Source organism: Phoxinus phoxinus (genome assembly GCF_949152265.1).
Source record: "Phoxinus phoxinus genome assembly, chromosome: 22".
NCBI classification, from domain to species: Eukaryota; Metazoa; Chordata; class Actinopteri; order Cypriniformes; family Leuciscidae; genus Phoxinus; species Phoxinus phoxinus.
This window is the reverse complement of record NC_136897.1, coordinates 16,522,316-16,550,182: the sequence shown is the minus strand read 5'-3', so window position 1 is coordinate 16,550,182 and position 27,867 is coordinate 16,522,316. Positions and strand designations below refer to the sequence as shown.

Sequence of the window (27,867 nt, the reverse complement as noted above, 5' to 3'; positions counted from 1 at the left end):
GAAATCACATTAGTAATCTATTTTCAACTCGAAACGTTCCTGTTTAGTTTTGTTTATGTTTGGATTTAAACGGCCTCTTCCGTAAATAGCCCCATTTTGGCTCAATAAGCACTTCCTTGTATCAGGTCAACTGTTCAACCTTGAAACTAAAGGAGGTTTGAGCCAGAATGGCGTTGTTTTGGCCGCGCCCCAGCAGGCAGTCTCCTCGCGAGCCCTGTTTGATGACGTCGCGCTGTGCGAAGCTGAAGACGCTCTTAGCAACAAGCTAAGAAACCACACATCTCTATGCGCTCGATTACGGGACGGAACGCGCATCCAAAACACTCAGACGATTTATGAGACACCTTGTTTGAGATTATGAGTTAATTTGGACTTCTTGTTTTTATAATAAAAGCAAGTTAGACCTGTATTATACGAAAAAGAGGAAACACTAGCCTGAGCTTTAGCTGGCCGCTGGACCGTGTGCTCGGACTGGGATGACTCTTCGGTTCAAATCAACAACACGATATTCAGGAGAGGGAAAGAGTGGAGGAAGTCGACATCCGTTTATTTTTTGGACTCAGTCTAATTGTGCTTTAGGGAGGCAGTTTGTGGTCACGGAAACGCATTTGTTTCCCCTGCAACTTTGAATCTTCATCTGCATTCTAATGCATTTGTTAAGTTATATTCGTCTAGCTACAGGTTCGGACTTTTGTGTTTCTCTTCATCATGCTGGAAATATAGACACCTCTATTACTTCTTCTCCATGCTTGTAATACAGGTGGTCAAACTGATAAGCCTCGTGAAAACAGCTTAAAGGGGATCATGCCTGAACCCTTCAGCACTGTGAAGTCGTCTCTCTAGCCTCTCTGGACATCTAACAAGCTTCCTCTCGGATATGAGACTGATGATATTTTGGTCGTCTCACTAGAAAGACATTGCATTGTTGTTTTGGATGGATCTTGCTTTAGTGAAAATATTTTTCAGAGGAAAAGGAAATATTTGATGTTGATTACATGCAACTATGATGATATTGAACAGAAAACCAGATGGCCCCATAACTGCAGGTAGGTATATCCATATGAAATGTAATTTCATGAATGGCCTGCTCTGTAAGTTTAAACTTGGTTAGCAAGTGAAGACTATTTTGAAGACAGCCAATTCATTGTTTTAGGAATACACTGCCGGTGTTAACAATTCTTCGCTAATGTACTGAAGTAAGCAAATGTCACAAGCTTGGAATCACATCCTGTTTATTCCTGATGAAATTGTCACATGTACATCAGCAATGAAAATGCACGGGACAGTGGGAACAATAGCCCCTACAGGCCACATTATCTTCATATGGTCAGTTTATTGAATTGACATCTAAGTAAATGACAGTAATGGGTTCTAAATGCTCAATAAGTTCATAGTATGTGAGGGTTTGTTTAGTTACAAATATTAAAAAATGTCATGATTATTTGTATAAAAACATTTAAACTCTTTAACGTTCATTTCATCAACCATGTTGTAATCCAGCCTACTGAAGTTGTTGTTCCAGTGTTTTTGATACAATGAAAGTCAACGGGGTTCAAAACAACATTATATTTTTATTGTATGGAGAAAAAAGCAGTTGAAACATTATTCAAATAATTTGAGTTCCACAAAAGAACTAAAGTCACGCGTTTGGAGTGGCATGAAAATTCTATCATAATTTACTCACCCTAATTTTTAGGTAAAATGTCCCTTGAGGCAAAAGTGGTCTAGGTCATTAAGAAGCTTTAATAACATAATCGGTCAGAGTTGTGGAAACTGCTGAAACTGAAATGAGTCATGAAGCCTGGTTTAATATGAAGTCACCTGTTGTGTAATGTGCTCAAGACACTGTCTGATGCACCTGCAACTTGGTTACATACCTCCCTAAGGGGATTTGTGTTTCTCAGATGGGAACCCTGTTTTTTTCTGTCTTATGTTTTTGTAATAGAATATTTTATTTGTGTAATGGGTATATTGGATGATTAAGTGACAAGTGTATTCATATTTTGCTTGTGGATTCACAACCTAACCCCAGGCTCCTTCTCATGTTTGCGTTTCTCCACAGCTCGCCACGGGGACGGTCTGTATGATTCCTACATGCGCACCGATCACATTGTGAACCAGGACGCTGATGTGAATGGACAGAGTCCCTCTGGGCTGCCCCCTCTCCCCAAACACACTGTAAGTCCTGACTTCCTGTTCCCCAGACCTAGTGCCAGGACTTTTTGGGACTCATCTTTCACAGCATTCTTTCAGTGCGTCCTAGATTAAAATGTTTCCCTAGTGCTCGCAGTTCTAAAGAACATTATTCAGTTCTAGAAGTGCGTTTGAAAATCCAAATTACTATGTCTTGTATGACTTAGTATGAGTAAGCCAGTCTTTTATGAGTAAGTCAGTTTTTCAATCTCTGCTCCTCCAACTCAATATGTTCGGATGGTTTTTCACCCCTGTGGTTCAGTCTTAGTTGAGCACATGTTCTGCTGCCACTTGTGCATCTTGGAACGTTGCGTATTTAGACAAGCCTTCCTCCCACATTCTGATAGTGGTAGAAGTTCCATCTGCAGCGCATCAAGTCTGTTTGTTGTGCCTCACAGCGTGTGTGTATTGCATGAAAAGCCAGTGCTTTTAATCTTCCAAAAAATAAAACATAACTGTATCAAATTTCTATTTTTATGCTAAGCAAATACACTAAAACAATATAATGTTTAAACTGGACAGATTAAGACTTGCATTGAGGTGCATGTAGCTTTCAGTATGATACGTCATTATGGGACCGGTGATGGTAAAGGATATGATAATCCGATAATTCTCCACAGTACTATTATGCAATAAATAATTTGTGTACGTGTTGGACCTGGTGAAATAATTTTTATTATAAGACTATATCACTCTTGTCTGCTATTATACTGCACTTCTAAGATACTTAATTTGTATTACCCTCTGCAAATAATTAACTAGTAATTTGTCTACCGTAAACATTCAATAAACAACTTTGATTTTCTGGCATTTGGGGTACAAGCAATCATAGTAATTTCCAGTAGTTCCACTCGTTCATTTACCTAGCTTCCCACATAGCAGATTTAATTTAGGTCACCTCCTCCTTGTTGAGTCAACCAAGCTTTTTTTGTTGTAATTGAACAGCTGATGCATTTGGCTAGTCTCTACAATATCCTTCAGTTCCCAACACACTGGTTTCTATTTTTGTCTCACTCCTTGGAACTGCCTTTCCATGCCCCTTCCCCCTCCAAAATGATTGGCACAGTTTATTTGGCACTTAATCATTTTATCTAAGTGACCTAATTTGTGGTCCTTTGCTTGCTGCTTTTTTTTTTTGCTGTATGCAGAGCCAAACAAGCTATAGCTTGGGCTTAACTATAAATCTTTGATAGTGGAATCTTGAATGTGAATGGGACTAGGAGCAGTCATGGTGCATTAAACATCCTGAATGTGAAAGATAGTTCCTCTGTTCCCTTTCACTCAGGAAAGCCCACTGTGACTGGCATAAACTACTGCTATTTATGACATGCTTATTTTGTAAGGCAAAGGTTCAATGCATATTTAATTATATAGTTAGGTCTAGTGGCAATTCCTCAACCATGGCAAGAATTCTTTCCAAGTGTTGTCCTGAAAGCATGTGAGGGAACTGAAGTCATACACCCTTTCTAAAATAAAATTTCCATGTTGCTTGGTTTTCCCAGTCTACTGAAATGCAGTTGATTCTGTATATAAATTGCTTTACTGTGCTTTGCAATCAGCATGATTTCAGGTCTTAACAACTAGACGTTCATAGGTTTTTTTCTTGTATCCCCTGGGAATATGAAAGTAACGTCCTGTTCCACCAGTTTTCAGTTCACGTTCCAGTCATACTGCAGAGACTGTCTGGCATTCTCTGTCGCTTTAATTATCACTCATGCATCAAACGTCCCCACTGGTCATATATTATTCCCAGGATTACTAGATAGCTGATCAATTCTGCACGTTTGTGCTATTGATTGTTTAACACTGGTCTGATAAAACCTCAGAGTTACAGTACATTGATTGTTCAGTTGTATGCATAAGCCAGAAGATATTAGGGGAAGATTGTAAAAATCCCCTCAGCTGAAAATATAATGTTAGCTTTGGTCAACTTAATTTTTGTCTTACAAAACTTGTTTTGACAAATTGTTGAAATATCTCTTTCCTTTTTGAAGGGTGTCAACAAGCCTACAATGAAGGATCACCAAGCAATCCGAGGAGGACAGATGAAGGTTAAATATATTTACGAGGACACCTACAACCGCAAACTCAATGGTGTGAGCCAGCACAATGGAACAAGCCAAGTACCAGCTAAGTCCCAAGCTGCAATCTCCAAAGAGAGAAGCGTGGACAGCAACAGCTCTGTAAAATCCTCAGAGAGCTCAACAAAAGTCACAAAGCTGGGCAGCCCAATGACCCCAGAACAAGCTATCAAGCAACACCGACAGCAACTGACTACATTGGAGCAACAGGAGATCCACAGCTATCCTGAGATCTACTTCCTGGGACCAAATGCCAAGAAGAGGCAGGCAGTAACAGGGGGCACTAACAACTGTGGTTATGACGACGACCAGGGAGGATACATCCACGTACCTCATGATCACCTTGCCTTTCGCTACGAGTTCCTCAAGGTGATCGGCAAAGGTAGTTTTGGACAAGTGGCGAAGGTTTATGACCACAAGTTACAGCAGCACCTTGCCTTGAAGATGGTGCGTAACGAGAAGCGCTTCCATCGGCAAGCTGCTGAGGAGATCCGAATTCTGGAGCACCTGAAGAAGCAAGACAAGACTGGCAGCATGAACTTGGTTCACATGTTGGAGAATTTCACCTTCCGCAACCACATATGCATGACTTTTGAGCTGCTCAGCATGAACCTGTATGAGCTCATCAAGCGCAACAAGTTCCAGGGTTTCAGTCTCCCGCTGGTACGCAAGTTTGCCCACTCTATTCTCCAATGCCTGGAGGCTCTTCATCATCATAAGATCATCCACTGTGACTTGAAACCAGAGAATATATTACTGAAGCAGCAGGGCAGGAGTGGGATCAAGGTAATTGACTTTGGCTCCAGCTGTTTCGATCACCAGCGTGTCTACACATACATCCAATCCCGCTTCTACCGTGCTCCAGAGGTCATCTTGGGATCACGATATGGTATGCCTATAGACATGTGGAGCTTTGGTTGCATTCTGGCAGAGTTGCTTACAGGATACCCTCTGTTTCCTGGTGAAGATGAAGGTGACCAGCTGGCCTGCATGATGGAGCTACTAGGTATGCCACCTCAGAAACTGCTGGAACAAGCCAAGCGTGCCAAGAACTTCATCAGCTCCAAAGGCCACCCGCGCTACTGCACGGTCAGCTGCACACTTGGAAACGGCAGCGTAGTCCTTAACGGGAGCCGTTCTCGCCGAGGAAAATTGCGAGGTCCCCCAGGAAGCAAGGATTGGGGGTCGGCCCTCAAAGGCTGTGATGACCCCACGTTCATTGACTTTCTGAAGAAGTGTTTGGATTGGGACCCTAGTACTCGATTGACACCAGCTCAGGCTTTACGGCACCCCTGGCTCTACAAGAGACTGCCCAAGCCTGCACCTGGTGGCGAGAAATCCATGCTGCCCAAACGGATCACAGAGCACAGCACCACTTTCCCTACTATCAAGGTACCCCCAGTCATTGGCTCAACCAACAACAAACTGCGGACCACCATGATGGGTGACTCCACTGGAAGTATACCCTTTCGCACAGTGCTGCCGAAGCTTGTTTCATAGAGATTCCTTAGCTTTTCAGGGATAAAGACATATTTGTAGCCGTTTTAGAAGTGGATTTTTTCCCCCGTTTCTTTTCTAAATGAGTGTCAAAGCTCACTGTTTAAATTTTTAATGAAGTGTAGCAAGCAAAAACTTTTATACAACTATACTGTGTTTTTATCAAATGGCCTTCAGAGTGTGAAATTCAAAGTTGAAATCAGGGCTGTTTTTTTACACTTTGGTCTTGAATCCAGTGCTGTTGATTGAGGTGGGTGAAATTTTGATGCTGTTGCTCGCTCCTTATCCTGTCTTTTCTGAAGTTTACACTACTTCTGCTCAGACAAATGTACAACTTTTGCATCTCTAAGTGCTGTTTTGCGTGTATTTGTGAATCTTAGTATACTTTTTAAGGGCTTAGAGTGAGTTTGCAGTTTTAGGTCAAGCATCTGACTCTAACTTTCAGATAAAACATCTTTTTAAATTTGGTGTTCAATTAGCCCATGTTATCTTGGTCTAATTTAGATCAGCACATTTTCTAATTTTATTAAATGTTAACAGTATCTTCCCTAGTCACTTGCATCCCAGTGAGAGGTCAAACTCTCAGCCATTTCTTTCCACAACTGTTTATTTTTTGAGAAGCTGTTGCTTTGAATGTGTCACCATAGAACAAGATGTAAGAAAGTTTGTACTTGTTGGTAAGTGGTGGAGTAATTCTGGTCACAATGCTGCCTGATGGCCATGCCCATTCCTGGGAGGTATTGGGAAAGGCTTTTTCACAGGTGTGGTAGGAGCGTGTTTTTATCAGTGCTATTTTGAAAGATATTGGTCAGGTTTCAATCGAAGGCAACAGGCAGTATCACGTGTTTGCCTGTAAACAGCAGTATGTATTTCCCTGAAGCTGATTGTGGGGGAAGGGAATTGCACGTTGGCAGTATTTTCAATAGCAGTGTGCTAGTGTGCTGCTGTTTGCACTCATCGATGATAGATACCAAACTGCCAATGTGAGGACTTTATAAACATGTTAAAATTACGAGATAACAAAAGGTGGATGACATGCATCCTTCGGCATTCTGTTTTTTTTCCTATAACCTCACTCTTGTCCAGAATTTTATATAATGTTGTTTTGTTTTGTTTGCAACTATTCTTATTCATATTCGTGAGAAGATAAGGGGAAAAAACACGACTAAAGAGGCCGTGCAGGGTAGTTCCCATCCCCCAAAGCTCACCATCAGGACACAGTGTGGTATATTTCCAGTGACTGGTTGATTGTGTAGTCTGGAATATCTCTTTATAGTGACCTATTTTGTTCCCTTTTTACTCTTAGGTTTACAAGAGAATCTTGTTCTTTATACAGTAGAGCACGCAGCACATTCACCCCCCCACAATGGCACTGCTCAGTGTCTGAACTTTGAGTTTTTGTCCACGTGAAACCACTGTAAGGACAAACAATATATGCATTTGGTTGTTCGGAGGGTTGTTGAATGATCTAATGTAAGCATGTTTATTGACACTGCCTCACTCTTTCTAGCTGTGAATTAAACACTGAATGCTTAGAAGCTAATTGTTTCAAGGTAAGACACTAATCTGCTGAAGGACTGTGAAAATAAATGGTGCTTAACCCATTGGCCCTTTAAGTTTGTAAAGCATCAGTTTGCTACTTGGACCAAGGTAAGAATGAGGAATTCAGGCAAGTAGTTGCGAGAGTCCTCTTAATTGGAAAAACAACGTCTTTTCACACTTCTTTCTCAGGTTGTAACCCTTTTGGGGCTTAATGGACATTTATATATGATTCCACACATTTAGCGGGTGATTTTAAAGATGATTTGACATTTAACAAAGCTAGGTTTCAGAAAAAACAAAAACATTATAGCTTTAGAGATGTTGGTGCTCAAATTAAAACTATAAACCCCAGGCCTCTATAATGTCTATGTCCATTCATAATCATTTTTGGGCTCATATGTGGTCTCCCGCACATTTTCAGTTTCTTTTTGGAATACATCAGGGGAAAGTAACCTTGTGAAAATGGTTTAGTGTTTTTCTACCTTTCTTGTGAAATCCATCTTTTATGCTCAAAAGAGATCTCTACCACAGTAATAACAGCATCACGCTCCACATATTTCTACTTCGCTTTGGCTTTCCTGTCTGCTTATCATGAATTTTTCACCAAAGCACCCGTTCACATGGCTGTCTCTCTTTGGTTCGTCTCTGTGCGTGAACCTCTTGGTTCGGGGGACTCTAGTCTTGTGCCTTTAACTGAACACACTTGACTAAATAATGAAGGCTCAGCACGGGATGATTAATGTTTCTCTTCCAGCTTTACTGGTCAGGTTTTTGTATTGCTTTTTGTTTCACCCTTTTATAGAGTTTTTACTTGTTTTAAAAAGAAGTGAAAGAGAGGTAATGATGTAATTTTTCCTTTAATAACCTTTGTCTGTTGACTGTTGGCCATGTGGTTCAAAGCATGATAGTCACAGAACGCATGAAAATAAGTGATAAAGTGAAATAGGAGTAAATGAAAAGTTTTAAATAATGACAAAGTGTGTAAGTAACCAAATGAGCTTGTATTAGCTTTTTTTTTTTCTAAAAAAGAAATAAAAAAAATCAATATTACCATTGTTTTGTTTAAGAATTGTCATTTATTGACTTTTTTTCCTAAACGTTCCACCCCCTGGAAGTTGGCATGAAAAGAAAATGTATTCTATCTCTGTAAATCCATGTTATAGCTAGATCTTATTGTGATTAATTTATTCATGTATACGACATATTTTTTAAAGCCTACTTTTTTTTTTACTTCTTTTCTTGTTACTCTCAGATGTATATCATAATACGCCAAAATTATATGCTGTTAAGTGTGTTTCAGCATGTCTTTAAGCACTTTTATCTTGTCCAATTTTAAATGACTTAAGGAAGCAATGACTTTAGGAAGTATAAGGAGTTCTGAACAATAATGTTTGAGTGTTATTCCATGGCAAACTTTACTCAACAAACAAGCCCTTGAACACTCTCATTCACTTTTCCAATCTTATAGATCTACAGTTATAGATCCAAATGGCAATATTTACTTGGTTGAATGTTCTCACTAGAATATCCCAGACACTGGGTGTGTTCGGGTGTGCTCATAAGTGAAACAACAGGATAAGTGAAACAACAGGATACTTGAAAACAGTCACAGGAGGTCTGGAGATATTCAAAATTTTACATTGTTCCTCCATGAGGAGAAATATGAAAGTATCTTCGTTGGACTCTGATCTCCAGCCTTACTGAAGCTTCTCAAAACTTTTCTGAAAGCAGCAGCAAAGAGGGCAAACCGGTCGGTTGGTGTATTTGCATATGATGAGGTCATAAACTTGCCGCAATATTTACATGTTTGAAGTGGATGTGTCCCATGTAGAAACAAAATGAAAACTTAGTTAATCATTTTTTTATGTACCAACATCCCAATAAGTCATGATATAAATTGTTCAGTTGGTGATTCTGATGATCTTGTTAAAAAATATCCCAATTAAATCATTGTGCTGTCGTAGCTAATGTAGGTGTCCAGACTCAAGACCAAAAATATGCACACTATTTCTTGAAACACTTAATATTAGGAATTTAAGATGGCAAAGGCATAACTGCTTAATTGAATGTACTTTTCTCCTTTATCTTTCACTCAATTCAGATTTTCCTGAATGAGTTTTAAAACGTGTTGTGTGCTTAACCCAAAAGCAGAAATGTATTTTATTTATCTTTTGAAATGAAACTAGATAACTTATTTTTCTTTAGGGACAGATATGTCCCATTTTACATCCGCCATTTTGTAGGAAAATGAGTGTAAGAAATGTTCACAATGAAAAATTCTACGAGATGTTGCCTGGATGATGTTTTCACCTTATAGTCATAGTTTTCACTACCCTAAGCTAAAGTGCTACATGTGCTAAAGCTAACAACAACACATGATGTGTATAATTTATCTGCTGGAAAACTGTGAATGCATGCTTAAATGTACATATAAAACGTTTTGTGTTATATTGGAGATGATACTACCCTTTGACATTTTGTAGTTAGATATCCAAGTAGGCTACATGGCTTACACGACATCAATGAATTGAGACACGCAACGTGCATATGGGATTAATCCGAGCAGGTGTGTGACTGTCTGGGACAAGTCATGACCATCTCTTCACCAGTCTTCAACATGTCCAAACAGGCTCAGAACAACAGTGCGTCAAGGTAACCACTCGTATGTCATCAATCTCATTGAGAATTTGGAATGACATGGTTGATTTAGCCTCACAGACCTGCCCTGCTAGAGGAGAGCAGATTAACTCAATCTCATTAAGGCTCCAACACACTGAACATATGACCCATATGGACTCTTCAGTGGCCAGGCACAGTGCGAATGGTCCAAGTAGTCGCATCCTCCCTCCCTTTGTGTCATGAACAGCCTTCCAGACTAAGGGTTTTACGACGACTTAGTACTTCGGCCATATGGAGCCTTCACAGGGGATTGTAGGCCAGCCACAGTGACGAGCGTGTGAGCTTTCATTAATGTTACAAAGGCGTATGATGATGTCATGCCCTGTGGCATCTTTTTTTTAAACATAAACTCAACATTTAGCAAATAATAATAAATATAAATGTAAACATACAATCTACTCCACTTTTCTGCAATGCTGCAAATCTGAAGCTTTAAAGTTTATTGGTAATTTAAAATGAATGTACATGAACTTTGGGACACAGTGTGCTTGCTATTTGTCTTCCATGTGTGTGAATGGAAGTCAATGGAATGAAAACCCACTATCCCATCGCATTATTGTCAGTATTGAAAGAATTCTAAGTGTATTTATAATTAAAAATTCTCTCACACTGCTAACAAAGTAAATAGGGTCAATTTTGATTTCATGCCGACTTTAAGTTGAATTCTTGAAATAAATCAATTTTTTGATGATATTCTAATTATATGACCAGCACCTGTATGTGTTTCTGCTTTAGATTTTGGTGAAAGTTAAGTGTCCACACTGTAAAAAGTGTTCAGTTGACTTAACAAAAAAAAAAGAGAAAACCTGTTACCTTAAAATTAAGTCAATACTTCATGTGTAAAGTTACGTTGATTTGTCAAATTCACATATGCATGCAGTTTATTTACTTTATAATTTTAAAGCAACAGGTTTCCTCACTTTATTTTAAACTGGTCACTTTTTACAGTATATACCTTCTGGAATAGCCTATATGATTCATTCAAATTCTGCCTATGCGTAGCAAGCTCTAGGATGTGGAAAAGTGGTTATTTTGCATGTATTCCAAAATATCTCTGATTCATGGAAACACACTTATATGTAATTTGTATTCTCATGCAGATACATTTGTGTGGCTTTTCTCAGGAAAAGAGATAGCACACTCTCAGTGCTTTCTCTCAGGCCTACTCATAACTGTGGATATGTAGCCTTAATGAGTTAAATTTTATACTATGTCATTTGTACAACGTTTGTTTTTATTGTGTTTCTGTGAAGTACCTTAGTCAGCAGTAATGCTGTTTTAAGGTGCTTTATAAATAAAAGTGACATTGACCTTGACCACACTCCAGAGATGTTATTCAGAGTTTTAAAGACATTATTATTTAATGAAGCCATCTCACAAAATGAAACACTCAAAACAGCACAGATGTTATGATGCTGCGACTTAAGGGCAGTTCAACTAACGAAGACCTCAAGAAAAATATCCTTTTTGTTTATTCATATTGTAGTCACGCGCTTGCTTTTGCATGCCTCTTTTAATTTTAAGTGAATGCACCATTTTTAGAGAATGTTATTGGCTTTGGTGTGTTTCAATATCCCGTGCTTGGTCTAGAAGCACAAGAATGCACCCCGTTGACTTCATTTTATTCTTATAAAGACATTAAAAGAGGATCCCCCCCCCCCCCTCAAATTTTATCTTGCTTATACTTGCTAGATTTATAATTTTGAAGCCCCCCATCACTACAGTTAGTTCAGAGGATTTAAACGCTTGTTAGCTTGAGGTGATCTAATGAAAGGGGCTGAAAATGGAACGATTGCATCAGCGATGAAAACAAACAGGTCTTACTGTGTATGCCCACCTGGATCTGAGTATCAGTCATATTGACGTCTTCAACTTAGTTGAATGAAATGCGTCAATGCGAAATGAGTCACTGATGCATCATAAAGTTTTCACACGCTGTTGTTGCAGACTATTTTCTCATAAAAAAGCTCCCATAAAACATGGCCCTGTCATTATTGTGACAGTTGTTGTGAGAGTCGACCACACAGGTCTAGTTTAGCATGGTAAAACTGTATGGAAGAACGTGGTTTATCTAGAATTAATGCTGTACAACAGGCTTGGGAAGTTCTGCTTACCTCTTCAGTGAATGGATTGTCAAGCTGGCTAAACATGAATCATTCATCTGGGGTATGTGCTACCTGACAAAAAGAAAGAAAGAAGTGAATCTGCGTATTGCATGTCTTTGTTTCCATTCTGATAATGCTTCGAATTTCGCTATTGGGCTGGGATGATACTTTATTAAAGCTCTGAAATCTTGGAGAAATCCCCCTCACAAAAGCACTCGTGCAATACAGTCCAACACATGTCCACACAAGCCGCACACAGGTCCCCACAACTGCGGTGGCAAACAGTTTGAAAGGTGGGGCTGCATTTTAGGAACATTTGTCCCACAACCCGAACATTCCACATTCCAGCGCAGCAGAGCCTCAGTAACAGCAGCACTGCTCTCGGTTCAGGACGGGCCGATGACTGACACACAGACGTGGAAGAGCTAGCTATACTTATGATAAGTGTGCATGGCCTACTTATATTACCCCAGCAACAAGTCAAATGATTCACCCAAACAATCAAAAGAAAGAAATGAGAAATATATTATTATTTTAATCCTTATTTCAATGAAAAGGAAGTACATTTTTAGCATCACCTAATTTGTAAAACTTTTGACTGAAATTCAAACAATACTATAATCACTTGTCAGACTCCATACAAAAAAATCATAATGTACCAACAAAAAAAAAGTGTCGTCATGCTCGTCAATCCTGAATCATTTTGACCAGAAGAGTTGCTGTAGGCCAGAACTTCCCAGGCCAGTTGTGCAGCCTTAATGCTAGATAAACAACCTTCCATAAAGACCAGTTTTACCAGCCAAAGTTTAAAATTGTTTAATGTTGTCATTTTTATCGTTTTTAATACTTTTATTAACATTTCTATTTAGCTTTATTTATTTTTTTTGCTTTGGTTTAGTTAGTTATTTCAATTAACGAAAACATTTTTTAATAGTTTTAGTAAACGATAACAACACTGTTGTGCACGAGCTTTTGTACAGGCAATCTTTAATCTTATCCATTGTTTTATTATTTTCAGGATGAACTTCCTCATTCATCTGTCTTATATATCTTGTCTCTTATAACTCTTATGCTCTGTCTCAGTCTGTCTGTCATATGTTTTTTGCTGATTTGTCTATGGCAGGCCTCAGACAGCACTGAAATAGCGCATGACCCCACAGTCTGCCCGAAGAGCTGGAGAATGAGAGCATGTTCCTCTTTGGGAGCGTCCGTCTGAGGAGCATCTGCCTTTCGAGCCCCATTTTAACACCTTATTTCTGAGAGAAGAAAAATATATTCTTTCTTAGCTGACAAATATAGCAATGCTGGTCACCATAAGGTCTGTTTTGCATACTTGGGACCAGTATGGGTTGCTGGTTTGCTGGTCACCAGCCTTGAGAACAGGATAATACTGGTTCAGTTAGACCAGCACTATACCAGCTCCAACCAGCCTGGACTAACCTGGAATTCATGCTGGATTTTTCAGCAGGCTATGGAGACCCTCATAAAAAAAACTCACAGCATCTGCTCTTACTTTTCTCTCTTCCTGGCTCCCAGAAGTAATTTCCTCCCTCCTTTTCTGTTCTTTTTTGTTCTCTGATGGTGTTGCCTGGCACAGTCCTTAAAGAGGTCACGAAACCAACATCACTATGTGATGCAACTCTCTCAAGCAGCCCTCTTTATCCAGCCATCATAATGAAGATCTTTAAATAGGCAGGCAAGACACATCAACACCGACTGACTCCATACTCACAGGGCAAGGTATCTTTGTCATCATGGCAACAGTCTGACCCCAGATATTAATATGTGAAGTGTTTTTAATAATGTTATCATTATTCAATTTTGTCTATGTTATATAGGGCAACAGCGAACCAAATAAGAAAAAAGAAGGAAAAAAATGTTGATGGACACCAGACCTATAGTATATAGAAAAGGGAGTATTGACACCAGCACTGGGAATGAGTTAAGTCTGACTTTTTAATGCACTTAGTGACTGCAATATATACTGCTGTTTATAAAAGAGAGGAGCTTTTGGATTGCAGCCCCTGTTCTCTCAGGAAAGGTTTTGTTCTAAAGCAATTGCTGTGAGCATCACGTGAGTGGCCTACTTTCCCCCCGGGCTCTTCAGAGTGTGCTCCATAAAGTTGTAATTGGGGTGCGAGTCTTATGCTGGGCCTTCACGCAAACATGATTCAATAAAACTCTCCTTTTGTTGCAAAGTACATTTAATGGAGTGCACAATGTTGGATATTGTCAGTGATATTCATGAGCCTAAAGTTGTCTGTTTGCTTGCAGATTGTGTGATGGTGTTTTCCCGAAAACAAACTGAATGACCTTTACGGCTTATTTTAAAACAGCCCAGTAATATGCAGAAACTGAGTCTAGGTTTAGGATTCAACTGTGCCAAACAGACCTTAACATACAAAACACAGTAACACTTTTTTTTCTTTTTTTCTTTTTTACCATGTCCTTGTTTCATGATATGTTACATGCATTTACTATAAATTATGCAATTACTAACCTCAAACCAAAGGATAATCCTAACCCTAACCCCATACATGCAGTTCGTAACTTTTGACGCTCTAGCGGTTAATAAACAGAACTGTATGTGTCTTGCGGAAGAACGTTGTAGCCGGAGCTACTTCTCTCAGTTTAAGTCTATGACGAGTCACGCAGGTACTGGGATACTTCGCAGTGGTACGACCCGAACCAGTCTAAAATAGTCCGAATATAACACTTATTATAGGTGTACCGTAGTGAATCAGGATAAGACAAAAACACGGTTTGGAAAATTAATTCATGATGTACTCGCTTATTATATCAATTTTGAACACAAAACAAGTTAAGGACTGCAGCTTTAAAGGGTTAGTTCAGCCAAAAATGAAAATTAACCCATGATTTACTCACCCTGAAGCCATACTAGGTGTATATGACATTCTTTTTTCAGACGAATACAGTCGGAGTTATATCAAAAAATGTCCTGGCTCTTCCAAGCTTTATAATGGGAGTGAATGTTTTTTTTTCAAGTCCATCAAAGCGCATCCATCATAAAAGTGCTCCACACGGCTCTGGCGGGTTAATAAAGGCCTTCTGTAGTGAAGCAATGCGTTCGTGTAAGAAAAATATCCATATTTAAAACTTCATCGACTAAAATAACTAGCTTCCGGCAGATACGCATCGTTTTACAGCGAAAGACTAACCCTTGAACTTGACGCACAACGTAATTACGAACGTGGTTGCCCAGTCCTGTTTGTTTGAACCTCGAGACGCATCAAAGCTTACGCTACTCTTACATCCATACGTCGTACAGCGCCATTCTTTTGGTGTAAGTCGACTTGCGTACGGCCGTCTGCCGGAAGCTAGTTATTTTAGTCGATAAAGTTTTAAATGTGGATATTTTTGGAACACATTTAAATGTGGAACGCATCATTTTACTACAGAAGGCCTTTATTAACCCACCAGAGCCATGCGGAGCACTTTTATAATAGATGGATGCACTTTGATGGACTTCCATTATAAAGTTGGGAAGAGCCAGGATATTTTTTAAGATAAATCCGATAGTGTTCGTCTGAAAGAATAATGTCATATACACCTATGCCTTCAGGGTAAGTAAATCATGGGCTAATTTTCATTTTTGGGTGAACTAGCCCTTTAAATGTACCTATTACACAACAAAGATGCCTTAAAATTGTTTTTAAAGTCGACTTTTTTTTCTGTGGAGTCATGCCCAAGTTTTATAGCTGACTTATTAACCGTAGATAGATTATTATTATAGAATAATTGCTAAATCATGCTTTATTTCACCACAACATCTTTACTGCAGGGATCTGACTGCAACAATTTATGTAAGGCAACATTTATCCATTTTATTTTTGATTCTATTCTATTCTATTTTTTATTTTGTATTTTTTTATTGCGCATCTTTAAATAATTTTATATGCAGTACGGATCAAACTGACCCTAGAGCAGAACAGATTGTGCATGGACATTGTCTCATTTCACAGGAAGCTTGTTGCTTAGCATCACTGTTGCTAGGTAAACAAGTTATTTGTAGCCAGTGTCAGTTTTCAGTTGGAAGGCTTCAATGCATAAAAACCATCCTGGACAAGATTACAGGTGACTTTCAGTCCTGCCATTCCCTTGGGGGAGTTATCCTCCCAATGGTTCACAAATACACTTGTTCTTCTGAATAATATGAATAATAATACAGATCTTAGCTTTATCATTGTCTGTACAGGGATCAGCAGGTTTGAACTTTTAAAAAGATGCTTGGTATCACTTTATTTTACAATCCTCTTCCCCATGTATACTGTTTCCTTATTATAGTAATCACAATAAGTGCGTAATAACTACTAATCCTGATCCTAACCTTAACCCATGTAGTTACCTATATTTCCCAGTACTTGCGTACACTGCAAGTATACGTACTGTAAAATAAAGTGCAACCGGATGCTTTTAAAGAGGTCAGAGCTGTTGACAGCTGAGGACAAAACAGAAATGTTGGTCTGGGCCCTGTGATAATAGGGGCCCTTAAAAAGTATCAACAACTGATAATTGTTAAAGATTCTTTGTAGGTCTTTGCAATGCTCAGCGGCTTCACCTTTAATCAGATTCAGCATGTATCGGGTCAGGTGTGCTATATCAAAAGGGATCTTCAGCCCTCTAGAACATGACCTTTGTGGTTATAAAAAGCATTTTATGACTCAAGTCATTAACTCCACCTATTTATAGTCTTGTTTATAAACTACAGTTCAAAAGTTTGGCGATGGTATAATTCTGTATGTTTTTGAATAAAAAAAAAATGTTATGCTTACCAAGGCATTTATGTGAACAGTAATATTGTTCAATGTTATTACAATTTAAAATAACTATTTTTTATATATATTTTAAAATGTAATTTATTCATGTGAAGGCAAAGCAACCATTACTCCAGTCTTCAGTGTCACATGATCCCTGGTGGATGAGGGTATAGGGGGCGATTTCAAACAAAGCCCTAGTTTCCTAGTGTGTTCTAGTTTGTTCCCTTGGTTACTGATTACATTCACCTGTTGTTTATTTAGTTTTCTTATTAGCTCTCCTTGTGTATTTAAGCCCTAGTTCTCCTCAGTGTTTTGTCTCGTGTTACAGTTTTTTACAGTCGCTTGGACACATTTCTCAGGTCACTTTTTCAAAACTATTCACACAGTTCTCCTAACCAACTTTCAGCTCGGCACAGCAGTTAATTTCACATTCAAAATGCACTAAAACTACCAAATCACTTCATACATGTCTCAAATCAACACATTCTTCCATAAGACTTCCGTAACAAAGGTTGACAGTTTAGCCCACATAGACTTCTGCTGTGCTCACTGTGTGAAGAGTTTTGAAAAAGTGACCTTAGTATTGAGAATTGTGTCCTAGCGACTGTAAAAAACTGTAATGTGGTATGTTTGGTTAGTGTTTCTCATTCCTGTTCCTGTATTCTCCTGAGTGTCAGTTTATGACTATATACTGTATTCTCCATCGGCGTGTTTACTGACCAGCAAATTGTGACAATTTGATTCCAAAAAAGAAATTATTTACAAATCCATGGCCCTCATTAATGTCATGAACGTGTCAAGGTCAGATATGTCGGATGTCAAGTGTTTCTTTCATTACTGTATATTAGCTATTCCTTTAAAAATCATTAGAAAAACTTGTCAGGTTGGAAAAATGTAAGGCCATGTATGTGTGTATTTGTCTGAGGTATAAATTGTTTGTGTGTGTGTGTGTGTGTGTGTGTGTGTGTGTGTGTGTGTGTGTGTGTGTGTGTGTGTGTGTGTGTGTGTGTGTTCAGATGTCTGTGTTTGTTTTCTTTGTTTGTTGCATGTGAGCAAGTGGTGAAAAAAACTCCCATGCTGTCTATGGCCAGGCCTCCTGCCGAGCAGCTGTTGGCATGCTGAAGGAGCAGCTCAGCTTTGTTCTCCTTCCACACTGACCGCTGAGAGCTTTCCCATGTCAGCAGGACTGGGCTCAAGGCCTTGAAGGACCTTATATCCGTCTGCTCATGACAGGATGCTGTTCGCAAGTCTCCTTTTCCACTGGTCCAAGGTCAGTTTTGCGGCATATGTTAGACTGATAATGATAATTAATTGGGTCAGCACAGCTGGTCATGGATCAGTTTAAAAGGAAACAAGGCAGTTGCCAGATCACGGTAAGTGAGGGAGTCCGGCTCTAGAGTCACAGCAATTACAGACACTTGATCGGGGATTAAACACCCGTCACAAGCAGATTGAAGGCCAAACGAACACCAAACTGCCATACTCTGTGACGTGTGATTTAAGATCAAATATAAAATTTAACAAAAGGTTTTCGGGTTTTTTTTGGTGAGACAAAGTATTTAAACTAATATTTTGCTTAGGTTACAATAAACACCAAATTATGTGTGGGTTGAGAATAGATCGAATAGATAGTAATCCAGTCTAGACCAACCCAAAGCCTAGAATGTTATGATATATTAGTTACATTTCTCCTATATACAAGTCATGACAAAAATACTGCTACAAAATAAACTTTAAAAAAATAATACTTGCATATAACCACAACTATGCAAATATTTTGTTCACCTATAAAATGAAATGCAATAGTTCTCAAAAAAAATATGTACAAATGATGAATTCTGTGTCTGAGCAGAGAAATTAGAAAAGTCTGGAAAATTCACACTCCTGGAAATAAAATGAATTGCTCTTATTACAATTACTCTCTGCTCATAAACATCTAAGTAGTCTGCTTTATTTTGTGCTGCGTTAAAATCCGACACGAGGACACTGAGAGTGAAATCACATGTAATACTTGGTTCCACAATTCTATTCGTCTTCTGCAATAAAACAATACTAAAAACAACTGTGCAAGCCTCTGTAAAACCACTGAGCCATCCGTATGAGAGATCTCTAAATAATTCAGCTCTAGTTATCTCAAGTAAATGCCATTCGGTTTTGCTATTAAGCATGCGGAAACTATAATAGTTTTATGTAAGTGCTAATGATGTTGTAGAACAAATCTGGTAAGTGTGCTTTTAGCCATCTTGTGAATAATGCAGCTTGCACTTACAGTACATCCCTATCTTTACCATCCTGATACACTGAATTAAGTTATCCTTGATAAAGAGTTCAGAACATTTGAAATGAATGTATCTAGTCAAGCTACATTATTGTTATGTAACTCAAATGAAGCCATTCAACTGGTCTAAAGCTAAGGGTTGCGTTTATTCTCTTGTGAGATTAAGGAAGTTAATTTGCGGCTTTCCCTTGTGACTTCTCCTGAAACTGGCCACAGTATTGCTCAGTATAGCATTTTGCATGTTTACCACAAAAAACAAGGTGTGAATATTTGAATTGAAGTGTAATCCAGTGCATTTCTATAGTTCAAGGTTAAACTGCATTGCACTGTATACTTTCCAGTCTGCCGTGGAAAACTCTGCACAGGAGACATCTGTTTGAGTTGAAGTCTAATTGGCCAAGAGACCTTGCAAGCGGTAATTCATTTAATCCTATTAGCCAGTGAAATCTACACTGAAACGTGAGGCTTGTATTTGCAGCAATATTAGAATGTGATACGCATGCAGATGTCTGAGGCATGGCAGTTTATATATAACTATCTCCTCTGCACGACATGGAGAGGGATTAGTTTAGAGAGAGGTTACCATTCATGCAAGAATGATAAGGAAACACCTCAGATGGCCTTTGGCAAATACCCCAAGATGGCCATATTGTGTATGCATGAGCGGAGTCTCTGGGATCGCCCATTTCAGGTCTGCGCAGTATGTCTGATGGGCCAACACCATGCCAGGAGGAATAAATGTAGCATTCAAGCATTCAAAATGCATGCACTGGAAAATAATAAATCTATTTTAAATCCGTTTTAATGTCATAACAGTAGTTATGAGATTAACAGAGTTAATTTCATTGAATTAATTATGTATATTATGATTTTATTTACTTTAATATGTATAATTTTAGTTTTTATTACTACTGTTCTTTTTATGTTCTTATTTTTATTTTTTTATTTATTTATTTTTAATATGACTCCAGAGTTGATTATATGGAAAAAGCTGCCTTATATTTTATCTAGGGCAGTAGGCTGTGGTTTTGCAGGCCGTGTCAAATGTTGAAACGTGACTCAAGACAGGTCTAGAAATAGTGAGCCACTGAACTGACGTTGTCCCAGTCAATGTAAAGAAGAACGGAAATAAACAAGTGCTTAGACTTTGAGGCCTCTACTGGAGAAGAATGGGCAATAGGAAAACCTCAATTTGGATGTAGGACGGTTAAAGGTTAAAGGGTCTGGGTTTCAAAATCTACGAACTACTTTAAAATACTTGCCTGAAGTTAGATAGATTATCCACAAACATTGTAGCATATAGGGGTGGCTTATGTTTCAGGGTAATCTTGCACACAAGTGACTCTTGTAATCTAAATGCAGGATCAGAAGGTTTTATGCGGATTTGGCGTCTGTGCCAGAAGCACAGGGACCTAATGCATGAACCGATAGATCTGTAAGATGAAGCAAGTGACTCACGTTTCCTCATTGCTTCAGGCTAGAACTGATTAGAGATCAGCTGGGTATGGAAAGAGAGAGTCGACAGCAGGTGTGTGGATCTGTTGTACGTCAGCGTTCGTGGCTCATTGATTGGATAGACAATCTACGCTGATAGGCATGGAAAGCCTAAACGTAAGCTACTCAAACACTGCAGCAAAAACAGTGGTATGACAGATGATACTGTAATAAGATAATATGTTTTCTAATTTGACAAAGACAATGATATATATGAAGCTATTGTTTTTAGAAATATATTTTATTTTAATAATAGGTTTTATATTAATAATATAATGTAGTTATGTCTGTTTTGCACTGCCAAAAAAAAAAAGTTCCAAAGAAAACCACAGCAGACCCCTCGTAACAGCGGTCAACGGGTGTTTTGTTCATGCATGATTTGCATTAACAAATCGAGTAATGATTCAATGACTCCTGCCAGTCACTTCTGTTGTTTGGAAGTCAAAGTCCACAGTAGTCGACTGTCGAGTTCACGCGCGTGATCATAGGTAACGAAGATGATTTTTTTTTACAAATATCCATCAGAGCTGATATTCTCAAAACACCACACAGCACCGTCTTCGGCTGACAGTTGACAGTCTGAGTCTCCACTGTTGCTTAGTTACCTGTGATCACGCGCGTGAACTCGACAGTCGACTACTGTGGACTTCGACCGAAAACAGGAAGTAAATACAGGTATGTGCGCTTGTTGAATTAACATCATTTTTATTAATATCTTTCACATATAATGCAGTCAGATTCACCGTGTTCACTCTAAAGGAATCACTCAACATGGCTGGGCACTTGTAATGAGACATCAAGGATGTTAAGAGGATAAAAGCAGGTTTAAAACTTGCCCCATTCAAGTCAATACGGTGCAAATTTTAAAAAGAGGATAACACGGTGTAGGCAACACCGATTTTTGTCGTTGTTCTCTGTATTGACAGCACTCCAAATTTACTAAAAATTGAGCTCAATGTTAAAATTGACCGGAGTTCTCCTTTAAGACATGCTTTTTTGGGGCAGTAAATAATGGTGCAAACACCAGTAAATTGACGAGCGCAAACCTTAGTAAATCACCTTGCGTGATTCATTGAACTACTCTCCTCCCATACATTTTGTGTCTGAAAGCAAAACTCCTAAATGCATATGTAATAATAAGGTCAGCAAGAAAAATAACCCCGTCCAAGCCTTTTCAGAGCTAATTTTTTAATTGCTTGTCTTGTTGTAAACCCTGTATAGTTTTTAAACGCAAAAAGAGGGTTTGCGCTGGTACAAGCTGTTAGTAATTATTAATACATAATAATACTGTTACACATTTAAATAAATTAAAATATTTTCATATATCATAATATTTATTATTAGATATATTTTATATCTTTAAGTTTATTTTGCAATAACATTGCATTCCAAAATTTTTACTGTTACATTTGGATTTCTGATGGGGGATTTCTGCAACGTTTGGAAACCATTTTTATTGTGAACAGCACTATAGAAATAAATTTGAGGAAAATGTTGGATGATTCAATATATGTAGGTCATTGTTAATTGTTCCACTGAAGAGACGACAAGTTTAAATCTGTTTGCTATTTTGTAGCCTCTGCCAACCTGGCTGGTTCCCAAAGAGTAGTGGGTTACTGGGTCTGGAGCTACAAAGATGTAGACTTGCTTGAAAGTTTATCTGAGGCCCTTTCGGAAAAAAGCAATCCCAAATCATTTGTACATGGCAACTGGAGCATTTTAGCCGTGTCATCAGTTTGCTCCTGTGACTGAGAAGTGAAGTGTAAAGTGGGGCAGTTTTTCTAGCTGAGTGAGATACAAGGAAACCTGGCACCCACAAGTAGGCTAACAAATTTCCACCATCAGGCCCTTTGTTGTTTATGGAAATGACACAAGGGGGAGACGACAGGCATTTTCACGTGACTCAAACATGCAAGCGCTGCAACCGTCCAAGACCCTGTGGTGCCCTACTAACCTGCCCTTCATGGCATTTTGTAAAGCACCCTTAATTGTGCACCAATAAAATCATTGTGGAACTGTTACAAACACTCAAACACAAAGGGCCTGATTGTTTAGCATTCAGTTTAGTCTTCAGATAGGAATAATTTCAATGAACAACCTGTGTCCACAACCCACAGAGGATAAGCAGTTTTTAAGAATGGATGGATGGATGGATGAACAACTTATGAGATCATGTCTTTCATGGTTGTTTGTGTGAAAAACTATGGAAGTCTCTTTCTGAATAAAATTTTATAGACTTTATATCTCTCATATCCCATTGCAACTCATATCACGATGCAACTTTTAATCTAGCAATCGCAACTGTATATTTCACAGCATCTCATAATGTGATATTACTTATTGTATCAGAATAACATTTTTTTTAGGTGGAAATGGGCTTCCAGAAGTGACTGTTTTTGGACATGAAGTACAATTAAATTTGTTCTTTAACTGGAATCAATCAAAATACAAACTGTGTGCATCTCAAAAAGACATATTTTTAAACACTTTCGGTATAATGAATTGCTTTGTTGAAATAGCAAAAAATTCTAAACTTTTCTTAACAAAAGTAGAACATATGTGTCTTTAAACCTTTTCTTTTCTTTTCTTTAAAGTTAGTAAAATTTTATATTAGTAGACATTAGGCCACAATAATGTAATTTGCTTTAATTTAAGCTGAAATCTGGTTGATATCTAAATTAGATATAAAGGATGATATAAATATCTAAAATTATTTCGAAGGATTTTCAGAATGCATTGCAGGAAACAAAAAAACTGCTGTTCAGAGACAGTTGCATAATGACTGAGCTCATTTGTTATTGTATTATTATATTATATATTGATTTTGGTGATGATATCCTTTCCTCTGACCCTTGTTCCTTATCCCTTTCTTATCAATAATCACTTGCTCTGGCCAGAGGCCATGACAAATGACTGGTGAACATGAGTGCAAAGCGCCTCCCTTCTCAACAATGCTTTTATTCTATCTTCCTTAAGAGTATGTGGCTTTCTGAGGGGAAATTCCACAGAATCATGTGACCTACCAGAACCAGCAATTTTATGGGCAGGGAACTCTGTAGAAGTTCCTTATTAGTGTGTTTACTCTTGTGTATGATTTATTTTTTCAGTTATTGATGCTTTTATTAGTATGATTTTCACCTCACTTACTGTATATATTAAATGCAGCATAATAAAAGCTTTAATGGCGTACTTTGTCACATAATAAATAAATATTCACTATGGTTCTGGACTTAAAAAAACATGAAATACTCGTGAAAAATGCATGAATAAAATAAATAAACTATGATGGCAAACTCCCCTTTTGCACTTTCTGTGAGATGGTTCATCACCATATGACATTCCACTTTAGCAATGACACTGTCACATGCAGACTGGAAAGTGACCAAGATCATGAACATTTAGCTAATGTTTTTTTTTTTTAATCCATTTTTATAGCTGGCTAATGGTATAAAGTTTTATGACAGTAGCATTCTTAACCTGAGTCTATCTACTTAATATGTTTGGCCTTAATGTTAATATAGCACCGTCTCTTAAGCTACAGCGCCTAAATTACACAGTCTCTGGATAAATTTGAACATGTCGAGCTGACTTCTGGGTTGGCGAGAGGGGGAAGACACACGCTAACTACCTGGGATCTGATTGGTGTAAGCTAAAGACACTTTCAATGCACAGGCATTTTCTTGTTTCCAAACAAAGCTAAAATGTCTGGGGTGAAGAACACAGTAACATGGCAGCTTTATATGTCTGTGTCAGTCAGTCATATTGTGCCTATGCCATTATAGCAGGAGGTGGAGGACATAATGGTAAACACTGGTTGAATTGGTTGGGTGCAGAGGGTTCACACACATCTGTCCACACAAACAAGCCAAGTTCGGTTTCAACAGACTATGTGTGAAATCAAATCCTTCTCCCAATATAAAGTTCTCCACTGGGCCCGGTTGTTTTTAGCTTTTGGGAAGCAAGCGCGACTGGAAGCAGTTTGCTGTAAATAGACTCTGTAAATGTGCCTTGGCTCGTATATGCTCTGGACGGCAAACTTCCCTGCACATGTGAAAGGACCAGACATGAGAATACAAATCTGCTTTTATTTATTTCCTTTCTGAGTCGCTTTGGATAAAAGTATTAGCTAAATCAATAAATGCAATATAGATTGTATGAATCCTCTAGAATTTAGAAAGCTGTGAAATGGGAGTAATGCGCTAAACTGCAAGGAGAAATAAAAGGGCCTTTGGTGGATTTAGTTATGGACACCAGCAAGAATAAATAAATAAATAAATAAAAGTTCCTCAACATTTGTCATTTTCACAACGGACTAACAATACAGTATAGCCTACAACCAATAAACACGTTCTCCAACCATAAAAAAAACAAAAACAAATGTATACAACATTACTAAAAACCGCATATAAGACCATTTATCAGAATAACGGTTTGACCAGAGGGATTTCATTTCTGTCTCTTTTCATTCCTTGAAAAAATTCTAGTTATCTGCTTGGTACCAAGCTTGGTCCCCACCTCTATCGGAAAAAGGGACTACAAGTGTGAAATATTGCTGACTGACACACTGATAAAGAGCCACAGGGCCCCTTAAAAGTGTTAAGGCGTGCGTGAGTGTGAAAAGTAGAGCTGTATGCTCAATGAACCATGTCAAGTTTGATTAAATATTTGCCAAAATAACACCCATACCGACCTGAACACAGAAAGTGTGTTTTACAACATGTTTATTTGCTAACGAAGGTCGCTTATGAGGATCATTTGTGTGCACGTTTTAATAATCTCTTTATTGCAGTTTGACTTTTGATCATACTCAAGTGAAACAACGGTTTATTCACGTTGCAACAGACACTTGAATAATAAAACATGCCCTAAAACCATACACATAAAAACAGAATGTTTTGTTTTTTTACAATTTACATGCCTGAGCTGTTTAGTTTGCTAAAAGGGCACATTACACAATAGCCAGAAATTAAATGAGGATTTCGTTAATTTCTCAATAATACCAGCTGATTATTTAAAACTATTTGTTAATGATTCAGATCCTTGTGCAAAATACAATTTATAAATCTGTTCTGTACCTATTTCATAATACAAAAACACGAGTGTTGAAATAATTTCAAATCTGCTGTAGTCAAAGGGTAAATTAAACTATAGCGCCCTCTTGCGTCTTTTCTGATTATCTGGTTTACACATAGTGCCAATCTTGCTTGAAAAGTAATGAAAATATTGTATTAGATGTGTGTTATAAGAAATGTTTATTTTAAATTAAATATTTTAATTTAATTAACTTTTAAATAACGCGTAGGCCTATATCTAATCTACCTTTGAAACGCTTGCAGACTTCGCCCTCTTGCGGCTATACCTATTCACTTCACCCTTTCCTTTCATTTTACCCAACAGCGACACCTATTGATATTTGGCGAAATTAACAATAATAACCAACTCCACAAAGGTAAAGAGATAATGAGATCAAATGGAAAACAAATATATACAAATATTAAATAAAAATAAGATATCAGTAATCAGTGAATGGGAAGCGACTTTTTCCTTTTTCTTATTGTAGCTTAGCATACTTATTATTTTAACATAAAAAGCCCATTAGGCCTCATAGGATATAAAACATTTTCGACCTTCATTCGAATGCTGCCTACCTACCTATAGGCTACAGTTGTAAATGAAAACAGGCGCTCATTTATCGTCATATGTGCATATTGTTGTATCCTATAACCCACATAAATACAGTCTTAAAGTCAAAACTTTATTATCATGTTTAGGCATTTACAAAAAATAAGTAAAATAATATACAGAACGTTGACTAGGTAAAGAGATACATTAAATGAAGGGGGAACATAAAGCAATTACATAAGAATGGTATAACCAATAATACTAATAATAATAATATACAAATATAAAAAAAAGAGGAAAAAAAAAAACCGACCAGTGAATGTGTTAAGGCGATGAGATGGGATGGGATAGATAAAATATCTTCGTGTAGGGCTATATTATTTGATGTCCTGCATTAATCTTTTAACATTTATTCATAACAAACTTCATTCGAATGCTGTCAACAAAGGCGCATAGGCATAGATAGCAACATCGCGCGCAGTGCAGGACAGAGCATAGTCGATAGTTTAATATTTAAGATTCAGAATTTCACATATATTCAGAATTTCATATTTAAACATTTATTTCAATTGCGATTGCACTTTCAGTGTACCTGCATTTTCAGACGGTGGCGGCTCCTTTAAGAACTCAGGCATTCCGAACTCCTCCATGACGTCAGAGCAGTAAGACGCTGGCCGAAAGTCGCGAAAGGCCAGTGCGCTTCTCGCAGATGACTAGTGTTAGAGCGCATGTTATTACCGAGTTTTTAACTCTACATTTGTGTTTTTAATTCGTTCGGCGGCTCTTTCAAATAGCCTGTGACATTTCGAAGTCTTTTAACCTTGAAGTGAGTTTATGTAAGTCGCCTTTTAACTCTCTGAGCCCGGAATTGGTGGGTTGACCCTCGACATGGATATTAGCTAGCTTAGCTAACGTTAGTCACCAAGAAACCGAAATAACTGCGTGTCAGAGGGTTTGTGTCACAGTTTTATCGCTTTTAAACATAGTTTATGTTCCTGGAGTCGAGCTCTCTGAGGCAAATATTCGCCTTGGGTGTTGCCAAAGAAGGACTGAAGTTCGGGAGAAGTCGCTAACGTTAGTTGTTTAAGTAAAGGAAGAAAAGAAGTGGGAAATGTTGACTAACGCCAACAGTCCGCCGAAGTTTCCGCAGCAGCAGCAACAACAGAATCCAGCTCCATACGTGTTGGGTAAAGGCTCACTTCAGATCAAGAAACATGCCATAATCGAAGACTACAAGGTCACAAGTCAGGTCCTGGGACTAGGCATCAATGGCAGGGTTCTGGAGATCTTTCAAAAGAGGAATGGGGAGAAGTATGCTTTAAAGGTAACGTTAAGATTGAGACATTTATAAATCTGCTTGTTTAACCTTATGAACAAGTTTAGGCTTTAGGGGTTTATAGTGTTTTGGGGGACTTTTTAATAAGTAAAACACACGTCAGGATTATTCTTTAGGACCATCTGTCCATTCTCTCTCATATTCATAAAACCTAAAACCAGTGTTTTATTCTTCATTTGGAGTGTTTGCCTTTGTGAGTTGTTTAAGGGATTTAAAAGTAATCAGGTAAGCTTTCTACAGGTGTTCTTCCAGGGTACACCGT

The 27,867-nt window shown here is 38.1% G+C and overlaps 2 protein-coding genes across 2 annotated transcripts in view; both read left to right on the top strand.

The window, feature by feature from the left end:
• Positions 1-184: 184 nt before the first annotated feature.
• Positions 185-8,368, top strand: dyrk3 (dual specificity tyrosine phosphorylation regulated kinase 3). Its single transcript, XM_079597739.1, has 3 exons — positions 185-1,046; positions 2,063-2,178; positions 4,188-8,368. Exons 1-3 carry the CDS (start codon positions 1,004-1,006, stop codon positions 5,772-5,774), a joined length of 1,746 nt encoding a protein of 581 aa, XP_079453865.1. The 5' UTR covers positions 185-1,003; the 3' UTR covers positions 5,775-8,368.
• Positions 8,369-26,914: 18,546 nt separating this feature from the next.
• Positions 26,915-27,867, top strand: part of mapkapk2a (MAPK activated protein kinase 2a) — a 35,174-nt gene continuing 34,221 nt past the window's right edge. Inside the window, exon 1 of the mRNA XM_079597086.1 lies at positions 26,915-27,593. Within this exon, the coding sequence (XP_079453212.1) occupies positions 27,381-27,593 (213 nt within the window). The 5' untranslated portion in view covers positions 26,915-27,380. The remainder of the gene's footprint in view (positions 27,594-27,867) is intronic.